Source organism: Macrobrachium nipponense, chromosome 1 (assembly GCF_015104395.2).
Source record: "Macrobrachium nipponense isolate FS-2020 chromosome 1, ASM1510439v2, whole genome shotgun sequence".
In the NCBI taxonomy this organism is placed as follows: domain Eukaryota; kingdom Metazoa; phylum Arthropoda; class Malacostraca; order Decapoda; family Palaemonidae; genus Macrobrachium; species Macrobrachium nipponense.
Genome location: NC_087200.1, coordinates 137869870 through 137891148, shown reverse-complemented (window position 1 = coordinate 137891148; position 21279 = coordinate 137869870). Strand labels below are relative to the sequence as shown.

At 44.3% G+C, this 21279-nt stretch overlaps 1 protein-coding gene across 2 annotated transcripts in view; it reads right to left on the bottom strand.

Moving 5' to 3' along the window:
• LOC135219678 (glutathione S-transferase Mu 4-like) overlaps positions 1–20365 on the bottom strand; it is a 35604-nt gene extending 15239 nt beyond the window's left edge. Inside the window, exons 1-2 of one of the 2 annotated variants that reach the window (XM_064256626.1) lie at positions 20047–20365; positions 12259–12399 (exon numbers count right to left, since the gene is read on the bottom strand). In XM_064256626.1, coding sequence (XP_064112696.1) covers positions 12259–12399; positions 20047–20082 — 177 coding nt within the window. In that variant the 5' untranslated portion in view covers positions 20083–20365. Of the gene's footprint in view, positions 1–12258; positions 12400–18397; positions 18479–20046 lie in introns of those variants that run through there. The other variant, XM_064256625.1, reaches the window with a different exon arrangement.
• Positions 20366–21279: the final 914 nt, after the last annotated feature.

Sequence of the window (21279 nt, the reverse complement as noted above, 5' to 3'; positions counted from 1 at the left end):
TGGAGGAAAAGCATACATGTCTAGACCCTTCCAATCTAGGAGAAAAGCGTCTATCGACACTGCCCTCGGGTCCGATATCGGAGAGCAGTAGTTGGCTATCCTCGCATTCTTGGCTGTGGCGAAGAGGTCTATATGAGGCCTGCCCCAAAGCTTCCACAGGTCATGGCAAACATTCCTCGTGAAGAGTCCCACTCTGCAGGCAGGACTTGATCTTTCCTGCTTAGGAGGTCTGCTCTGACGTTCTTTTCTCCCTGTACGCAACCTGGTAAGGAGACAAATCTTCCTTTCCTCTGCCCACAGCAGAAGTTCTTTTGCTGTCTCGTACAGGGAGAAAGAGTGAGTCCCCCCCTGCTTCCTGGTGTAAGCCAGGGCCGTGGTGTTGTCCGAGTTGATCTGTACTGCTGAAGCTAGGACATGGGGCTCGAAAGCTTTCAAAGCTAGCCAAACAGCCATCAGCTCCTTCTTGTTGATGTGCCAGGTCACCTGTTCTTTCTTCCAGGTGCCTGACACTTCTCTTGAGCCGAGCGTTGCTCCCCAACCTGTTTCCGAGGCGTCGGAATACAACACTTGGTTGGGGTTCGGAATGTGAAGGGACATCCCTTCTGCAAAAAGAACCTGAGAGGGTTGGCCCACCAAAGAGAGGTCCTTCTTGATTTCTCTTGAGATCTCGAAGGAGAACTCTAGGTTTTGCGAACGACACCTCCAGTTTCGATGTAGAAAGAACTGGAGAGGTCTGAGGTGCAACCTTCCTAGAGAAAGGAATTGCTCCGAGGAGAGTGTCCCCCAACAAACTCATCACTCCCTCGCTGTGCATACGTCTTTCTCTAGGAAGGCTTTGACTTTCTCTGACCCTTGGGCTATCCTTTCTGGAGACGGAAAAGCCCGAAACTCCAGAGAAGCCATCCGAATCCCCAGATAGATACGATCTTGACTGGGGATCAACTGAGACTTTTTGAAAGTTCACCAAAAAATCCCCTCCCCAGAGAACTTGCCATGAAAAGGGTCTTTTGTAGGTCCTCCAAACATCTTTTCTGTGACTTGGCTCTGATTAGCCAGTCGTCCAAGTAAAGGGACACCGACTCCCTCCAAGTGTAGCCAGCTTGCTACATTTTTCATTAGGCCTGTGAAGAACCTGAGGGGCTGTTGAAAGGCCGAAACACAAGGCCCTGAACTGGAATATCCTTCCTCCCATCATGAACCTGAGGTATTTCCTTGAAGAAGGATGGATAGGCACATGGAAGTAAGCGTCCTGAAGATCTAGGGACACCATCCAATCCCCTGGACGAAGGGCCGCCAACACTGAGGATGTCGTCTCCATGGCGAACTTCCTCTTTTTCTACAAAGAAATTCAGGGCGCTTACATCCAGAAACCGGTCTCCATCCTCCTGAGGCTTTTGGAACTAGAAAAAGGCGGTTGTAAAAGCCCGCTGAGCAAGGGTCGCTCACTAGCTCTATAGCCTCTTTCTCGAACATTTGTTCCATTGCTTGTGTTTAAAGCAAGGCTCATGATGGGATCCCTGTACCTGGCCACCAACTCCCTCGAGTCGTCGTCAACGGTGGTCTTTCCGTAAAGGGAATCAGGTATCCTTTCCGGATAATCGAGAGGGACCAGTTGTCCGCTCCTCTCTTCGCCCCAGGCTTTCCGAGAATCTTTAGAAGCCTGGCACCTACTGATGTTTTGGAGGACTACTTCCCTACTTCTTAGCTCTGGAAGAGCGTGAGAAGGATCTACCTCTCTTGAATGGTCTATTACCTCTCGAGGTAGAGGCTCTAGAAGGAGGGCCCCCTCGAAAGGGCTCCTGTCTAGCTGGAGTCTCCTTCTTCATCTTCGTCTGGAAGGAGGTCCTAGGCTTCCTTGCCGACTGAGCGAGCATGTCCTGAGTCGCCTTCGCAGAGATAGATCCCGAGATGTCCTGGATTATCTTCTTCGGAAATAGAAGAGGCGAGAGCTGCGAATACAGAAGCGAGGCTCTTTGGGCATGCGATACGGACTTTGTCAGAAAAGAGCAGAAGACTGATCTCTTCTTAAGGACCCCTGCTCCAAACAGGGAGGCTATTTCGCTCGATCCATCTCTAACTGCTTTATCAATGCACGTTAGAACACTGTTGAGATCTTCTGGCGAAATAGCATCCGGGTTCTGAGTCTTCTTAGCCAAGACCCCAAAGACCAGTCAAGGAAGTTGAAGACTTCCAAGACTCTGAACATTCCCTTCAACAGGTGGTCAAGCTCGTTCATAGCCCATGGTAGTCTTAGCAGACAAAAGAGCTGAGCGTCGTGCTGCATCCACCAGTGAAGAGAAGTCCCGCAGCCGCCTATGACGGAAGACCCAGGCCTAGGGGTTTCTCAGACTCGTACCAAAAAACCCTAGTCTGCCCTAAGCTTGGAAGGAGGGAAAGAAAACACAGTCTTTCCCCTTTTTCTTTCCTCCTTTAGCCCAAAGCAGCCAATCACCAAACCTCTCAAAGCCTTCTTCATTGAGATGGTTGGCTTCATCCTCACACAAGAGGAAACTTTCGTCTTCTTAGAAGTCAGAATAAAGAGAGAGGAGACGGAGGAGCGACGGGTAGTAAGGGAGTCTCCAAACTCTTGAAGAAGGAGATCTGTAAGGATCTTATAGGACGAAACTGAAGAGTCCTTCACTAAATCCTCTTCTGAAGGTTCAACTTCATCCACTGAAGAACCCTCTGCTTCTTTACGAGAGCAGTTAGACTTCTCTAAAGAAGTGCGTCTGTCTAGTGAGTGTCTAGCAGCAGTCTGGCGCCTATCAGGGGAAGCCAAAGCTTCTGGAGAGCTCCTCTCGAATGAGTCCTTCCTACTCTGATGAGTGCGTCCTCTTTGATCCTTAAGACTACTCCTAGAATCCCGGGCTTCCAAAGGGGAGCGCCTGCTAGGAGAGGAGAGCCTACTATGTTCAAGGCGCTTAACAGGATCCATGCGCCTGTCCAAAGGAGAGCGGCTGCCAGGCACAACTGCGCCTACAATGAGGCGAAAGCCTACTAGGCTCTTGGCGCCTACTTACAGTAGAGCGAAGGCCTGGAGAAGGTCGCCTACTAGGTGACCGGCGTCTACCATGCTCCACAACCTTTCGATCTAGACTTGTGTGTCCTCTTCAAAAGGTAGTCTCCCAGAAGAGACATATCTTTCAGGCTCTACACGCCTGTCCCGAACAGAGCGGCTAATAGGAGAGCCGCGCCTATCAGGAGAAAAAGCGCCTATCTTCCTCGCACCGCGCTTGGGAGCGGGAGAGCGGTCTACTTGGGGAGTAGCGCCTACCAGAAAACTCAAGGCGCCTAACAAAAGCGAGATCCTGTCTCTTACGAATCCTGAAAGAGGAGGCTCTCTTATCCGGAGATTGAAGGATCTTCGGAAAGGAGCGAGAAGATGAAGGGCTGTACGCCTGTCTTTAGACGAGCGCCTACTAGGCGCTAGATCCCTTTCTACTGGAGAAATGAAGTCACCAGGAAAAGCTTCTTAGGCGATTGACGCCTGGAAGACGACAAGCGTCTGCCGAGGGAAGAGCGCCTCCTTCCATCCGCTGATACCGGAGAGAGAGCCGACTCTGACTGAGAAGGTAACACAGGCGAAGAAATCCTAGACTTCTTAACAGGGAGAGAGACGTCTTACGACGCGTTCCTCAGCCAAGGAAGCCCGCCAGCGCCAAAATCTGCCCCGCTTGCAGCCCCGCAAAGAATCCGAGCTGGAGATCTTGCAAAATCCTCCACAGGTGAAAAGGCTCGAAGCCTACTATGAGGACGAGAACTCCTGCTCCCTCCTAGGGTTTCTTTGATCTCCACTTCCGGCTCTTCTGGAAAAACTTCCGGGCTAGAAGGAAGGCGCAAGGAGCCTTCCAGGCTCTCTTCAGCGTCGCGAAGAATCCGAGGCGCTCCATCCTCTTCTAGGCGAAGGTGAGGAGGAAGAAGAGAAGCATTGGCGCAATACCTCCTTCCTTCGCGCGAACAAGGGCAGCCTGGGTACGAACATCAGGATCTACCGAGGGGACGCCTGATCGGTGGGAGTTCTCCCTAACCTTCCTGCGGCTGTTGACTTTCCTCCTCCACTGGGACTGGGAGTCTGGAAGAGGTCTAGGCCTGGAAGCATTAAGGAGCCGAAATCAAGACGCACCCTCCACTGCACTGGGGTCACTGCACAATTCACCTTCACTACTCTTACCTTGCAACGAACGAATTCTTCTTTTCCATGCTAAGGATCGTGGCTCTCATGGTTGCCACTTCCGTAGTCGTATCTTTAGGTTTCGGATGCAGGGCGCAGGAGCTGAAACTGGAGAAGGTTCTAATGCTACAACAGGATTTTCTTCTACCTCGCTATACAGAACTTACTAGAACTTTCTAGACGAAGCTTTTCTCACCCTGTCTTTCTCCAACTTCTCAAGTAGGAAGAAAGAGCCTTCCTTCCCATTCACCCTCTCCAACTTCTCACACTCATTACACGGGTTAACAAAAGAACATTCTTTTCCCTCTACATTTAAAGCAAACTGTGTGAGGATCTAATGTAGCTTTCGGTAGTCTCACCTTGCATTCATCCATAGAGCACACCCTAAACATAGAAGATTTCTAATCCGTCTGAAATCAGACATCTTGAAATCAAAGACAATCCAAATCAATATCCAAAAACAATCCACAAGTGCGTATGCCAAGCCAACAAGATCAGGTACTTCACCGAAAGTCAGTCCAAATAAATCCACGCAAACGAGAATCGAATAAAGCTGTCAGGAGGTAACAACCACAGGTGTAGTCGTCACCGGCGACAGAAAATCTGGCTGGAAAGGGAGATTGGTTCTTACAGCCGCCACCCAGCGGCGGGTAAGGTAGATCACCTGACCTACCTTTCGCGTGTGCTGCGAGTTTTGAATTTCTGTCGTGACGTCAGAGACGTAAAGCTAAGTATATTATCTGACAGGAAAGTTCATGTACAAAAATATTGCTTCCACGTGAAAAATCAAACATTTCTACACAACTTGGCTATAAAACAAACTCCCCAAACCTAATTATCATATTTTTCATGATTTCCCAAAAATAACTACGGTTTTTCTTTAAAATTTCACATTCATCACATTGTTACTATTATTTCTAATCCTCGTAAAGAGGTTCTGATTGCTTTAGGAAATAATTCAATCATATGCCGACATAATAACACTAACCAGAAGCCTATATCAGTTACAGTTCGGACATACCGAATTTTACCAAAACACTTTTCCATAAGCATGTTCTTTTTGGCCTAGGGGAAAATTCATGTACCTTACACTCTTATATTTTCGGCCTGTACGCAAGAGGGTTAATAAATATCAAACACAATACTCAGTATATACAAAAAGTAACAAAAGAAAAGACCCACAAGGAAAAGTTTAAAAGCAGCCAGGCAGAGAGCTCCTGTAAACAACACTCAGGCAAAGAGCTCAAGTAAACAAGTCTGCATCGCATGACAGCCAAAAGCAAACTGGAATGTTTAAATCAGGGCAGGTGGGTATACCACATAACGGATGGGAGTCAATGCCTAACCACCTTATTCAAGAGTCTAAACAGCTGTTTCCCAGCTTTGCCTAAGGTAATTGCTAATGTAAAGGACTGATGGTTTGTATATCACATAAGAAAAAAATGATATTGTTTTTTATGATACAATAAAGTTTGTTCATACTTACCTGGCAGATATATATATAAGCTGTATTTTCTGAAGTCCGACAGAATTTTAAAAACTTCCGACACACGCAGTGGTCGGCCAGGTGGTTAGTACCCATTCCCAGCCGCTGGATGGCGGGTATCAGGAACCATTCCCATTTTCTATTCATAATTTTTATTTCCACTGTCCCCTGAGGGGAGGTGGGTGGGTACTTGATTATATATAATCTGCCCAGGTAAGTACGTAATGAACAAACTTTATTGTATCATAACAATATCATTTTGTTCCAATGAAACTTACCTGTCAGATATATATATAGCTGAATCCCACCTTTGGAGGTGGGAAGGGACAGAAATAGAAGGATTTTGGGGAAAACAAAAATGCATGCAGATGATTTACATCTTGGTTCCACCTGTTTAGCATAGCTGGCTTCGTGGTTACTGCCACGTAAGTCTGCTTGTGCTACTAGAGTTGCCAGCGAGTAGAGACCTATATAGCTGGTGCACTCCAGATGATCTGTCAACAGGGCGAGACCACGACGTGACTATACCATATTGACCATACCATGAGGGCTAAGAAGTAAAATAAATATATATATATAAATATATATATATATTCACCCACCTGACCAACCTAGCCAAAGTTAAGGTGTGTTTAACTAAGGCTTAAGAGTTAAGAAGTCGCCGTTGTCGGCGACTCAACAACTAAATTAAGAGCTCTTCCTAACCATTTTCTACAGGATAGGATGAGTGGTACTTCTTGCCCCCAAGATTGTGTCTGCAAGACACGTATCGCCCTAGCGAGCAGCAGATCTCTATGCCATCTTCACATCTCGCAGGGAGTGTGAAGTGAACACAGAGTTGCTTCGCTAAAAACATGGTACTCAGGATGTTGCTGAGTGCCATGCTCTGTTGAAATGCTTCCGAGGCCGCGCCCTCACCTCGTGAGCATTCAGATAAAAAGATTTCAAATCTTTGTGCAAACACAATGAAGAGCATTTTTTGAAAGAACTCCTTAACACTAAAGCCAGGATGTTCTTCGATATGGGCAAGTCTGGTCTTTTTCGGAACACTGCAGATTGCCCGAATGACTTCGACTTCCTTGATTTTATGTAGATAAAAACTTGAGAGACCCGACAGGGCACAGGACTCTCTCTGGCTCCTGCCCACTAACTTGTGCCATCCTTGCTTCCAAGCTCCTGGCCCAAGGACAAAACGGGTTTACCATTCTTAGGCCACAACGGAAAGGCTTAGAGAGCACACCGCCTTGTGTTCTCTAAGCCAAAACATTGTGACGATGGCTTAAAATCTCACTAACCCTCTTTGTCGTATCAAAGGGTGGTTAGAAGAAGGCCTTCCTGATCACATGCAAGAAGTTAACAGGTAGAGAGGTTCGAATGCTTTGACATCAAGAACTTCAGACTACGTCTAAGTTCCATATTGAAAGCTTCGATCTGGACATGCACAGTCGTCCGTCTGTACTAAAGTCAGGTGACCGACCAGTTGACCAGTCGACGAATCAAGGACAGCAAGGCTGTACCCTGAAGACCATAAGGCACTATTTCTTCGCTGAAGGATGAGTGTCTGGACTGCCTGGGCGATTCAATCTAAGCAAACCTTGGGGGTGTATCAACGCAACCCAACGTCGTCAGCGAATCAACTCCTGACTCGAGCTTCTGGTGCCAGGAGAAAGGAGCGAGGAGCAAAAAAGGCGATTCAGTCCCGAAGGAAGAATGCCTGACAGTCCAACCTGGTCTCAATGTTACAGCATCATCGGGGGTGTATAAACGCAACCGACTTCGTCAACAAGAACTCAGGGCTACTATCTGTCGCCTGATCTCGCGACGTGTCTGACTCCGAGAAAACAGGTGAGACAAAAAGTAGATGGTGAGCGAGGTTCGAGATTCCACAGAACTCAAAGATCGTGAAGGGCTTTGTTGTTTGACCGACGCAAATCTCTGAGCCCAAAGGCCGTCAACAACATATTTGCGTATTCTTTAATAGTTGTACTGCAGCTTATCCCATTCTTCAGACGAAATGGAAAGACGGTAATCTTATTCCTGTCAACATCTCGATAGCCTGAACGTAGTCAGACTCAGAGCGGAGAGGTTATAGGTACCTTTCGAGTTAGAGTAGACCGACTCTCTCGGAAAAGGTCCTTGGAAAGTGAACTAGGAAGTATGTGACCTCTGTGAATCCAGGATCCTGAAGGCCAACATGGGGCGATCAGCGTCATTGTCGCTCCCTGTGACGTCATAAATCCTCTTATTTACATTCCCTAAGCGATTGAAAAAAGGGGAAAAAGAGACTTAAATATCCATCCCCGTTCAATATCATAGGATGGCGTTTAATGGTACCGATCCCGGATCGAGAATAAGGGAGCAGAGAAGAAGAAGCCTCTTCGTCCTCAACATATCGAAGAGAAGAATGAAAGGGGCTCCCTAAAGTCTCCACAACTCTCAACTTACTTCTAAAGAAAGATTCCCACTCGGAAGTCAATAGTTGCTGCCGTCGATCGAGACGATTCGTACGGACTTTTGCAATCCTGTAACGAACCTCTAGAGGATCGTTACATTCTACGCCTGTTGTTTATAATAGGCTTTCTCGTAAACACGAACAGGGACCGAGAGAAATACTTCTTAAGATATGAGAGAGCTGTGAATATCAGAGTTGATCTGGACCACTGGTTCCCAAAACTCGTTACGAGGGACTGGAGGGACTACCGAATCGCTTTTACTTCTTTCAGATTAAGATCCAGGACATCTGAAACCCTATCCAGATGTCCGGCACCTTCTTTCTATCACCTCAGGTGATAAACGCACTGAGAGGATTTCAGAATCATTCCTAGATCTTGAATAATATTTCAGTTTCCCGGTAGGTAAAAAACTGTGGTCTGAATTGCAGTCTATTCGGGAAACAAACTTCTTCAAGAAGGAAATGGTCCCCAGCAAGCTCATCCATTCCCTCCCCGAGTATGCTTACTTCCCTAATAAGGCTGCGCTTTGCCTAAGCAGGAGAGCATATAAAAGTGCAATGTTGCGGTAGACTCGTAGTTCTATACCGTGCGGTAACGAGCACCGAAAGGATTAAGAGGTAACTCTGTTGAACATAGTAAGGCAAAACGAATGCAACGTTTATTCATTCACGTAAGAAATCCCCTCAATCTTAGGCTAAAGTCCGTGATTGTAGGACAGAGATACAGTTAGTCAGTCAATCCCGCAGGAGAGACGTAACCGCCAGCACAGAGATACGGTTAGTCAGTCAATCCCGCAGGAGAGAGAGACGTAACCTACCGCGCATGACAGCGACCGATCTGTTACTGGCTCGGTTGGACTGGAGGACAGACACAGCGTGACAGCAGCAGCCAGCAGCTTACGAACGTCGTCACTTAACTTTATGTCTGGGTTGCCAGCTACCCTATTCTACGAAGAAATAGGTTCGTTATTTTTTGAGCAGAAAGACTCTCAAGCTGGTATATTTAAGCGAAACAGAAAACGCTAAATATATAGATGCGTTTGTGTCGTCAGAACACTACCAAACAACGGTAAAAGATAAATTGGAAACTCCTGGAAGGCTGCAGGGAGTAACGATTAAATGTCCTTAAAATAGACAATAGACCTCTCGGTTGCCATCCGAAGAGGTAACTACAGCAAGCGTATATGACTTGAACCAACCAGAAGTAATATAACGCAAGGCAAAATATGAAATTATATCACAATAAAGTTTGTTCATACTTACCTGGCAGACATATATATAGCTGAATTCGGAAATACAGCTACATACATATCTGACAGGCAAGTTTCATGAACAAAACTTAAGAGAATCGAAGCAGTCAGCTCAAGCTTCTTATGTTATTGGACATAAGCGTTCATTGACGTAGTCTACAAGTCTATTTCTTGTACGAGTCTGCGAATGACGAATGAGAGCTCTTCCGAATCTTGTCAATAAGAGCTTATTCGCTTACGCAATATCAAATTAATGAGATGTTTTTGTCAATGAGAACTAACCCATTTACGGGACAAAGAGATATTTTGTCAATGAGGGGTATAACCCACTACTTGACAAAACGAAAGTATATTGTCAATGGTGGAAAGTCCACTGAATTGACAAACGTAATCCAGGGAGTCAAGCATTTAATTTTTCCGATTCCCCGTCTCAAACGAGGAAGGGGCAAGAATCCTGTTAAAGAGACTGGGCTTACGGCAGGTAGAACGACGATGTTCAATTCGGCAGCGTAGTCCCGACTAGAACTATCAAAATCTATCATCTGAAAAAAACCCCTTCAGATGGGATAAAAAAGCTTGCAAAATTACCTGGGAAGAGGAAGAAACTCTCCAACCAGCTTCCTCTCCCGTATCAAAACTAATGCCTGCTAAAGCTTAAAATTTATTGGCAGTATGGCAAAGGAAGTCCTGTCTTGCGCTTTCCTGAAGAGCGTCCTTTTGATGAGTGCCTTTGCAAGAATCCCACTGAACGTTGTCGAGAGTCCTGACGTGCAGGACATCGAGCCTTACATAACCCGTAACTGCCTTATCGCAAAGTCTTGACTGCGGTAGTGGCAACTTAAATTTATTGGCAGAATGGCAAAGGTTGCGGTAGAGCAAACGAGATCTTCCCTTGAGCTTTCCTTAACTCCATCCACCTATGCGAAAAGCAATATTAATTGACAGAGACCTCTTGAATTCAACGAAACCTGATGTCTTGCTGGGTTTCGAAGAAGAAGTTGTCTGTTCACTTTAAACTTCCTCCGAAGCACTGCCTACTTCACTTCTTTGCAGGTGAGGTAGAAGGTATCACCGAGGTAGAGGTAAAAATTCTTTAGGCCCAAATCTGAAACAAGAGCTTGAAGAGTTCAACAGAAACGTTCAGCCAGGCGACACACCTGGCGTGCGCTGGTGCACGCTCGGCGTCCACTGGCGCGCGCTCGTCGTCCCCCCACTGGAGCGCGCTCGGGCGCCACTGGAGCGCGCTCGGTCCACCCTGGCGCGCGCTTGGCGTGCACCCGCGCGCGCCTGGAGTCCATCCGAGCGTCCCGGGCGTCCGCTCTCAAAAGCTTCCTGCTACTATGACTTCTTTTACGTATTTCTCGATGGAAAGACGGACACGAGTTCAGGCGACGTTCGCCTTCTTACTTCTCACTGAAACGCATAACGAGAGAGAGAGAGAGGACGTGAAGCGTCCTCTTCTATAAAGCTTCTATTTAGAGGGCGCGAGTCCTTCCGAAAGCTCCAACCCCTGCATGGGGAGGACGCTTCGGAGGACGAGAAGCAATCTTTCAGGATTCGTGCACGCGCACACGCACTTTGGCAGTCTGGGGATTTTCATCAGAAACTGCCGAAGGCACGCCAGATCGGTGGGGGTTCCTTGTAACCCTCCTTAGGCTTTCGACATGCTCACTCCCCGGTCCTGGGAGTCAAGCAGAGGTCCCGGCCTAGAGGCGAAACGAGGTCCGATCTGACGCACCCTCCACTACACAAGGGGTATCACTGCACTTCTGCACTTCACTTTTACTCTCTAAAGCAAGCACTTTCGATTCTAAGTTACGAATCGAAAGAGTATCAGAGAAAGGGCAATTCCTCTACAGACACTGCTTAGGGCCCGAAGGCAACACTGCAGGGTTAGGGAGTAACAATTACAGAAGTAGCACTTCACAGCAATGAAGGAGAGCGAGCACCTCTCGTAGACATATTCATAGCCCGTAGGCCATACTACAGGGTCAGCAAAATAAAGTCTACAGGAAGTTAGCAGTTCACTACCCTGACTTTTGTTACTGATTAATTGCGTACATAACGAATCATACGTCTTCCTTACGGAATTAGACATGTTTACTGATTAATTGCGTACATACGAATCATACGTCTTCCTTACGGAATAGACAAAGTCTCACACTCCTTACATGACAAATCTCAACAAAGAAGCAAGACCCATACCCCTCGTACATACCTAGGTGCGGATCTACCGAAGCTTTCGGTAGCCACACCCTATCTTTGCAGACAACCCCGTCTGAAACTTATCCTAACTAGATTCAGATATTTTATGCAAAAATGAATCAAATTCAAATCAATTTAAGATAGCGTATGCCTAGCCACAAATCCCACAAATCTAAGTAAATAAATCAAAAGACAATTAGGATACTTAGCGGCAATGAGTTTCCAAAATCCTAAGACGGAGGTACTTGAAAACAGGTGTTTTCAGCACCAGCGACAGAAAAATTATGAATAGAAAATGGGAATGGTTCTGATACCCGCCTCCCAGCGGCGGGAATGGGTACTAACCACCTGGCCGACCACTGCGTGTGTCGGAAGTTTTTAAAATTCTGTCGGACTTCAGAAAAAGGGAAAATACAGCTATAAATATATTAATCTGACAGGTAAGTTGTCATGAAAAATCAAATCTATTATTTTCCTTTTCAATTAAAATCAACTAGTATTATTCACTATTTTGAATTTAACATTAAAAACTTTTCAGGTAAAATTAAATGTTGTCTTATGACTACATCATTGGCTAGCCAATTATAAAAACTTGCAAAGATAATCTTTCTAGGAAGTCTCGTGTCAATGAACCTGCATCGTTGAGAGCTAAATGTACAAATGAATCTTGGTATAAATATCAAATCATACTTACGTTGGGAAAGTCGAGGCCTAAGGAGTACTTAATATCAAACCAGCAAGACTTGTCAAACTTTGGGGCTGGTCCACATTCATACATCTTGTCTTCAAACTCAGTTCCAGTATATTCCAGCAGCAGTCTAATAGGCTGGGCAAGCTGAAAAAAAATAAAAATAACAAATAAGGATAGCACCAAAGTATGTTTGTCTCATTCAAATTACCGTACCATCCTACATGTAAAAAGAACCTTTAAAATTGCTGAAATTACCAAATGTAACTACTGGTAAGTTTGGGGAGCAAGAATCTCATGGGAAACAATATTGCAAGTGCAAAGTAAGCCTAATAAAAGATTTACATAATCTCACATCTGCTTTATCCTAGGGTCGGAGAATTGTATTTCAGCAGTGACAAAGTGATCAATCTCCCCAGGGAGATGTGATTTTAATAAAGGGATTTTGACGTAGGAAAAATCTATTTCTGGGCAAGGAAGCCGTGTCACCCAGTGAAATAGGTTCCTTCAGCACTATTTCTAAGGTAAAATATTGCTATAATACCAGAGAACTACTAAATTGGACATGCCAGAATATTCCGGCTCGCTCACCTTCATTAAAAGGTGTCGGTATAGTTCTGGGGCGAGTGAAACCCACTACCACGGCACCCTCTCCAATTAGCCTCTCCTACATCAAAAACCCCTAAGAAAAGGGGAGCCGTCCTACGGCTTGCTACCTACCACCGCGTAGGTAGCGGATGTAGTGTCATACCTGAAGATAGCATACTAGCTTGGTGGCACAGTTTAAAGGGGGGGGGGGGGTGGGGGGGGGGGGGGGGGGGGGGGGGTGGGGGGGGGGGGGGGGGGGGGGGGGGGGGGGGGGGGGGGGGGGGGGGGGGGGGGGGGGGGGGGGGGGGGGGGGGGGGGGGGGGGGGGGGGGGGGGACAGCTGAAACATAAGGGCGGGATTTCACTGGGCGACACGGCTTCCTCGCCCAGAAATAGATTTTTCCTACGTCAAAATCCCTTTTCTGGGCTCAGCCGTGTCGCTCCGTGAAATTGTACCAGAGAAACACCAAGCTACTGACATATAAAACTATGATCAATCAAAAGATAACTACAAAAGGGTGTAAATGAGAAACATAGTACAATATACATCAATATAATAAATATTATATACATATATATTGTAATCCTTAATGTAAAGGTAATAAACTTAAATTTAAGACATGATAGGCATTAAACCAACAAATTGTTTACAGTGTAGGTTGAGAAAGGCACCTATAAACTAATTATTATGTACATATCACATAAATCTGCCCAGTATTAAAAATATGCTACTGGGTTGAGGTAGACTGATAATGAGGCTGATAGGAAGGAGGATGGGAGGAGACAAGGTAACTACTGCAAACTACTTCCGACCGTAGCAGGGGAAACAGTGTTCCCTACAGCTACCACCGGGAACTTAAGGTCCTCCAAAGACTTAAGATAGTGGCGTTTAAAAACTGAGGGGGATTTCCAACTGGTATATTTCTTCAGATCTCCGAAGCTCATGTGCTGGAAGAAGTTAATTGACGTTGCTATAGCCCTATTGTCATGTACCCGTGGCAATGACTGTGGGTTGGCCTTCTTAATGAAATAAAGAATTTGTTGTCGTATGCCTTTCAGAGAGACGGTGCCACCTTTCTCTCTAATGAACAGAGGCCCTTTGGATTTCATAGAAGTCCTATGTAGGAAATCCTTTAATGTTTTCACAGGGCACTGGGATGGGTCCTGTGGGAAAGGAATAATTTTCCATGGAGCCCACCTATCTAGAGGATCCTCATTCTTGGCAAGAAACCTGCGATCCGGAGAAAGTAACACCTCTCCCGGAGATAGGAACTGAATATGACCCGGGTCCCTGGATAAAGAAGACAACTCTGAAATTCTAGCTCCCGAAGCTAGGCTGATTAGAAATAGAGTTTTCCGCAAAAGAGATTGATAGTCACATTCTGAGTTGTTAATATCTGATGCCAACTTAGGGACATCGTTTAGGAACCGTGACACTGCTGTTGGTCTTTCAACAGGCCTAAGCCTGGCGCAAGCCCTGGGGACTGAGGTAAAGTAAGAATCTGTTAAGTTTATGTCAAACCCGAATTGAAAAATCTTTTTCAAGGCAGATTTAGTTGTGGTTATTGTACTAGCTGCCAAACCTTGTTCAAATAAATTCCTGAAGAAGGTGATAGCTAGATTTGTGGTCATGGTATGAACATTTGATTCATTGAGGAAGACAGCCAGCTTCTTGACCGCCGAATCGTATTGGCGAAGTGTTGACTCTCGCTTATCTGATTCAAAGAACAGGATGTTCTGAGGATCTATGTCCGCACCCTCCGTGCGGCAAACTTCATGAAGTCCATAAAGTTAGGGTTTTGTGAAGACCTGAGGAATCGAACACAGTCTTCGTTTGGACTTGTTGGGACAGCATGGGCTTCGGCAGCCGATGAGGACTCAGACCTAATTCTATCAAGAAGAAAAACCCCGTGCCAGCGCATAAAAGAAAATACAATAAAATAAAATAAATACAAAAACAAATACAAACATCAAAAACAGCATCCAAAACACTGGAGATGATAAATAAAAGTGCTATTACTAATCGGATCACTAGGTATGGAAGACCACGTGAAACCGAAGGGGGGGACAAAGGGAACGCTCTAATGGCGGCTCGGAGCCGTCGCCTCATGATGCGACGACTCCTAAAAACCTAAATAATACGGGCACGAAGGCCAGAAAACACTCCCTAAATAGTGTCAACACTTAAACCAGTACTTAGCTTGGATGCCGTTGGAGATTGACGATCCATAACGAAGGAAAAACAAATCCAAAATAGCAAAAACACAAGAGTAAGAAAAAAACGCGTGCGTCTAGTGTACGGCTATCTGAAGGAATGACGCTACATCTGCTACTTACGTGGTGGTAGGTAGCAAGCCGTAGGACGGCTCCCCTTTTCTTAGGGGTTTTTGATGTAGGAGAGGCTTATTGGAGAGGGTGCCGTGGTAGTGGGTTTCACCCGCCCCAGAACTATACCGACACTTTTTAATGAAGGTGAGCGAGCCGGAATATTCTGGCAGGTCCAATTTAGCAGTTCTCTGGTAGGGTAAATCACCACGGCAGGCCAACCCTCATCACGGTGGACGGGTCTTATTCACTCGATATTTAATTGGTGAAACAAGAATACAATTGCAACTCTAAGCATACCATTTAAAAGACTGAAGTTTCGTCAACATAATGTGATAGATGAAAGCCCCACACGAACTAAAATAAGCATGTGAGCTCTTCGTAAAATATGTTTTCAAGGCAGTTTTGAAATCCAATATGGCGGCTACGTTTTTCATGGAAGGTTCTGATCAGTGATGGCCACCATCTTTCCCCAGCCTTCCCAGCACTCATTTGAACAATGTTAGCGTATATATGTAACGTTTATTGATCTTACTCAAGATTGCAGTTGTAATCAGCACAATAAAACAACATTTTGTTGCCTATATTAGTGAAAGTATGAAACTTGTTATTCCCGGGGTTATGGTTTGAACTGAATTCATTCTTACCTTGTAATCGGTGGTTTTTATCCTTACTGCCATCACAACTGAAACTCCACAGTGCTTATTTGATTGTTATTATACACATTTTGGTCTCAGTTCACTCCACATTGCACTTTAAACCCGTTGCTGTTTCTGATTTCTAAGCGCGCGCGCCATAAACACAGTTATGAACAGCAGACGACGACAGACGACGAAACTGCAAAAGTTTTTATTCCCTAAAAAACAGTTTACTTTACTCGTTATTTAGTTTAAATTTACTTTATTTAAAAATTTTGATTTAATTCATGTATATTATCCCTTTTTTGCAACCAAATTACCCCAAAAATTACAGATATTTCTAAAGTAGATACAATCAAATGTTTCTAACGTTTTCGTACATCTGGCTGCCGAAAACCATAGAGGAACGACTACGGAAAAGTGAATTATATAAGTTTTTTTGTTTTTGTTTTTGCTAGCACTTTTCATTGATTTCAGTCTATATTAGTATTTTGAATTTCTTTAATAATCGTATGCCAGAAATAAATGTAACCTTTAATGTTTGCATGCTAAGAATGACAAAATCATCGTTGCCACATTAGTGGAGGCTTCACACATACACCGTTCCTTTATTATAAACTGTTTCCATGAATTCTAGTTGTCATAGTAATGCAATAATGATAAAATTGCTTTAATATTTATGTGTATATACTTCCAATACATAGCCTAATTTCACCAATTTCAACGTTTTGTGTGTAGTCTTATACCCAGTTTGGAGGGTCAACACATACCGAATGGCAACAGAGAGAGAGAGAGAGAGAGAGAGAGAGAGAGAGAGAGAGAGAGAGAGAGAGAGAGAGAGAGAGAGAGAGAAAGGAAGGCGGAGGAACGAAGAAGAAAAGGGATGGCGGTGGAAGGGGGGGTAGGTGGAGCTTTATATGTGTATTCGTATCCATTTCTGCATAATGGAGTTTTTGTCTCTTGGTACAAGGACGTGTCGTTATTCTTTACGATTAGTGATTCACGATACCCTTATAAATTACGGCACTGGGTGTAATGCACTATAGCAAAATCTCGTTCTGTTACGAGTGTTCGTTACAGAAATAGGTATTGCCCAAAAACGTGCTTGCACTGTCTCTGAAACCCATAGTAGACATGCTGCTTAGTTGTCAATCAAGTTTTTATAACCGAGTATTTTTTACAAGCTAGCTATTGAATAAATTTGTATTTTTCTCAGTCGAAACATATGCCCCTCAATGCTAACTTTCCTCTTTTAACGACTTTCTGGTCATTGCAAATTCGGCCCCATAATTTCTTATGGTGCGAAAACAGACAGAGGCCCAGGGACCGAAAACGATTGCGTCACACTACGGCGGTAATCCAGCAGTAAAACATCTTCATATATCCAAAAAGTAAATAATAAAAGATATATATGCGCATTACGATTATAACAATTACATGAATAGCTGATAACAATCTGCATGAATAACTGGTAAACTGTTCTGCAAGACAGTTGAGTATAGCAATTATTTACAATAGGTACGAAAGTCAAGATGTCTTGACGTCATAATACAAAAGTCGAGTTACTTTTTCAATAACGAATATTTTCAAATTAATCATCATAAATATGTAAAATATTGATGTTTTACTACTTATTTAAAAATTAGCTAAGAGCACGCTTCTCGTCGTCATCTACCAAAACAGCTGTTTACTCCTGGCTTGTTTGTTGGTGAGAAATCGTGTTTCGATTGTTGTGATGAAAGTGCTCCAGCGTCTGTGGGTACAAGTGGTGTGCGGATTTATCACAGGAAATGGAAAGTTTGTTGACACAAGCGACTCCGTAAACATCGAGATGGCGTCAATCTTCGAAACATTTTTAGTTGTAAGTAAAAATTTCTAAAGCGTTTTGGTGAGATTTCCACTGCCGTGTACGCCATTTTCAGTACCCTCTGTTTAAATCTTAAAATTTGGCCTTAATTTCTAACTTTGGAGAAAATACTTACTTCGAAAGTAGAGTAGAGGTCTTTAGCTCCGTTTCTCACCAACAAGAAGTCGCGACTGATGCCCATCTCGGGTGTCAGGACGCGTTATAATGTACTTTTTCGGAGGGTGGCAAGCGTTGATTGTAGGTGGCCTGGTTGGCCTGCCGTGGTGATCTACCCTATTATAGCAATATTTTACCTTAGAAATAGTGCTGAAGGAACCTATTTCACGGAGCGAAACGGCTGAGCCCAGAAATAATAATAATAATAATAATAATAATATGCTTTATTTCAGCTCAGGGCCATATTCATTGAATATACAAAATACAGACAGTAACATACACAATCTAGATACATGAGACATGATAAAAAGAAAAAGAAAATGAATAATCGGCACTTATCCACAAAATAGTAGAGGTAGCATAAAAGCTAGTAATCATACTACTGGCAATAACAGTAATAATATTGGTGAGAAAAAAAAATATCCTTTGAATAGTATGCTTAAAGATGTAATTGTATTCTTGTTTCACCAAATAAATATAGAGTGAATAAGGGTGACCCACTTGAGTACAATGGATCCAAGGCAGTTGTTTCCTCTGCGTCCTTAACTTTTAACTTTGGAGAAAATACTTACTTCAAAAGGAGAGTAGAGGTCTCGAGGTGTTGCTCTCACCACCAATGACCCGTGACTGGTGTCCATCTCTGGTGTCAGGACGTGTTAAAGTACTTTTTCAAAGGGTGGATCAACAAGCGGCCAAGACTGGATCAGCTAGTCCACTTGGTTGCTTATCCTATTTTCCTGTTGGAGCAATTCGCTAACTTTTAACCAAGTAATCTCCCCCGCCCACACACCACCCCCCACCCCCAAAACCCAATGACGACATGCACGGCGCAATTGTAAGTAACTTTTCCGGTGCAATACCTAGATATGTGCGTCCTGTGTTAGGTTTGGGATTAATTCACCACTAAGGTTGTATAAAAAGAGATCAAGAAGAGAATATCCATGGTGAAAGATGCATTTGGTAAGATCAAGAAATTAGTCACCAACACGCCAATATCTATGAATCTAAGGAAGAGGTTTGTGAAATGTTTTGTTTGGTCTGTATTGCTGTGAAACTTGGACTTTGAAGAAGGCAGACGAGAGATTACACGCTGCAGAAACGTGGTTTTGGAGAAGGATGTTAAAAATATCATGGACAGAAAGGAAAACTAATGAGGAAGTATTTGAGTGAGTAGGGGTTGAAAGAGAGCTTTTGGCCTCAGTGAGAGGTAGACAAATGCGGTTTGGCCGGCGTCACAATACTATGCGGCGTCGCCGCCGCGACGGAACCGTATACGGCAACCCCCCCTTGCCTGCATTCTGTCGCATAAGCGGCGAAGTCGCTCAGTCTATCCACAACAGCCAACGTATAAAGGTTGAATATAATGTTGTCCAATTATTATTATTTGCATTACATATACATACATAATCAATACTGTTACGTTTATAGGGTTTAAACATACCATCTATTTCTGGTTTATTTATACTGATTCCATATGTGACCACCTCTCGTACATTATTTCGCCTAATTCAATCCATGCTTTCTCTCTTGGAGTTCTTATCAAAATATTCTTTATCACTTGTCCCAAATTGCTGGCCTTGCTTTAATAAATTCAATTAATAAATCAACGTCATTTTAATAATTGTAAATGCAATTGGTTCAGGGGAACACCGGATGCGGTGTAGCCGTCTGGTGTGGCTACGTGCATAGAACTGTGTGTGTTTTCCCACGACAATCGGCCGGATGTGACTTTGCGGCGGTCGAGCGCCTGCGGCACAGTGCGGCGTGTGATATCATTATACTATGCGGCGCCGCATAAGGTTTCGTCGCAGCGGCGACGCCGCATGTTGTGACACGGCCTTTGTGAGTCACATAGCGAGAAGACAAGAACTAAAGCATCTCTCTCACTATAAAATCAATGGAAGGAGACCGAGAGGCAGACCTAGACAAAAATATATGGATGGATTGGTGAGAATGATTGGCGGAAGAATGTCTGCAGCTCAGTTGCTGCAGAGCTGGAAATAAGGAGGAATGGCGAGCCATGATTGCCGATGTCCTTGGTGATATGGCACCTGGATGAAGATTGTATACAATAGTAAAAAATATGAGGCATAACTGGATATATGTCATTGGTTACAACAAACGGTGTTAAAGCGGTAGTTCACTACTGCAGCGATGCCCTACGCTTTGCTTATACTAGGCTACTAAGTTCAAACCAACTACAATAATAGTTATTACTTACACCTCGAATGTTCCAGTAGGCAAGAGTTGGCGACATCTTCGCAGAATATTAACTGGGTATTGGTAATACACCAAACAATTGTGCTGACAAGACCTAATTAAAGCCAAATGCACGATAAAAACAACCGAAAGAGTTCTGCGATCCGGTGTTTACAAAAGCCCGCTCTCAACTGACTTGTTACCGGTTAGCCAATTTCCAACACTCTGAGTGAGTGATGACGGCGCCGGCGGCCGACGGCCGAGCGAAATATTGTGGTTGTCGAGTTCCTTGCACACAGTCAGGGTGACGACGGTTAAACCGACCGGGCCGGGGTTGTGGGAATGGGTAGGCGAGGGAAGGAGGATGTAAGAACGCCAACTGGTGTGAGGAGCAGCATTGCGTTGAGTCATCTTTCAAGGTTGCCTTCACGCAACAAGTTGAACCTGAGAACGTCGTTAACAAGGACCTTACACAGGGTAAAAAAGGATAAGGGTGGGGATGGCCAAGCAATTTACCCTGCTAATGGGGTTGTGGGCCACCTTTCCCATACCTACAAGAATAAACCCCATAAAAATAAATGGATTTCCAGTGCATCAAAGCACCAACAACGACAAGAGATGGCGGTTACCGGACATTTGAATTTCAGTACTGTCACCGCTGTCGAAAACGACTGAAGTGAAATAATCAGTCATCATGCAGTGTTGCCAACTTACCGGAAACCCAACTATTTCTAGCGAATTCGCTGACATTGGCGAATTTCAAACTGCATGTGAGGACAGCGCCAGCGGGATTCCTGCCGGATTTTGAATGATGTTAGAGAAATTTGCTTGAAAGTCCAAAATGCTTAATTGTCATTCTCTGGTAGCTCCTTATTGTAAATGCGAAGTTAAGAGGATGTTCTGTCAAGAAAATGTGGTAAATCCTACGTTAAGAAACAGGGTTAGCTTGAAACCAGTTAGGTAATGTTTTCTAAAGTATGAAAAACTGCTTATATTTAACGATAATCCTAAAAGTGTGACAAAGAATAGAAACAATGACAGCATTAAGGTAAACATATTTGTTATGGATGGAATCATAATTATCAACATTGCTTCAATCTTTAGCTGAAGGGGCAATAAAAATGTGCAAGGTGAAAACTTCATTTTTTCATTAGTTTAATATGTAAGGTTTCTGTTCGCACACAAAACCAGTGGAAATGGTCAGCTGAACTATTTCACAAGCCCTAATTGTATTTTAGAAAAATGAAGTGAAAAT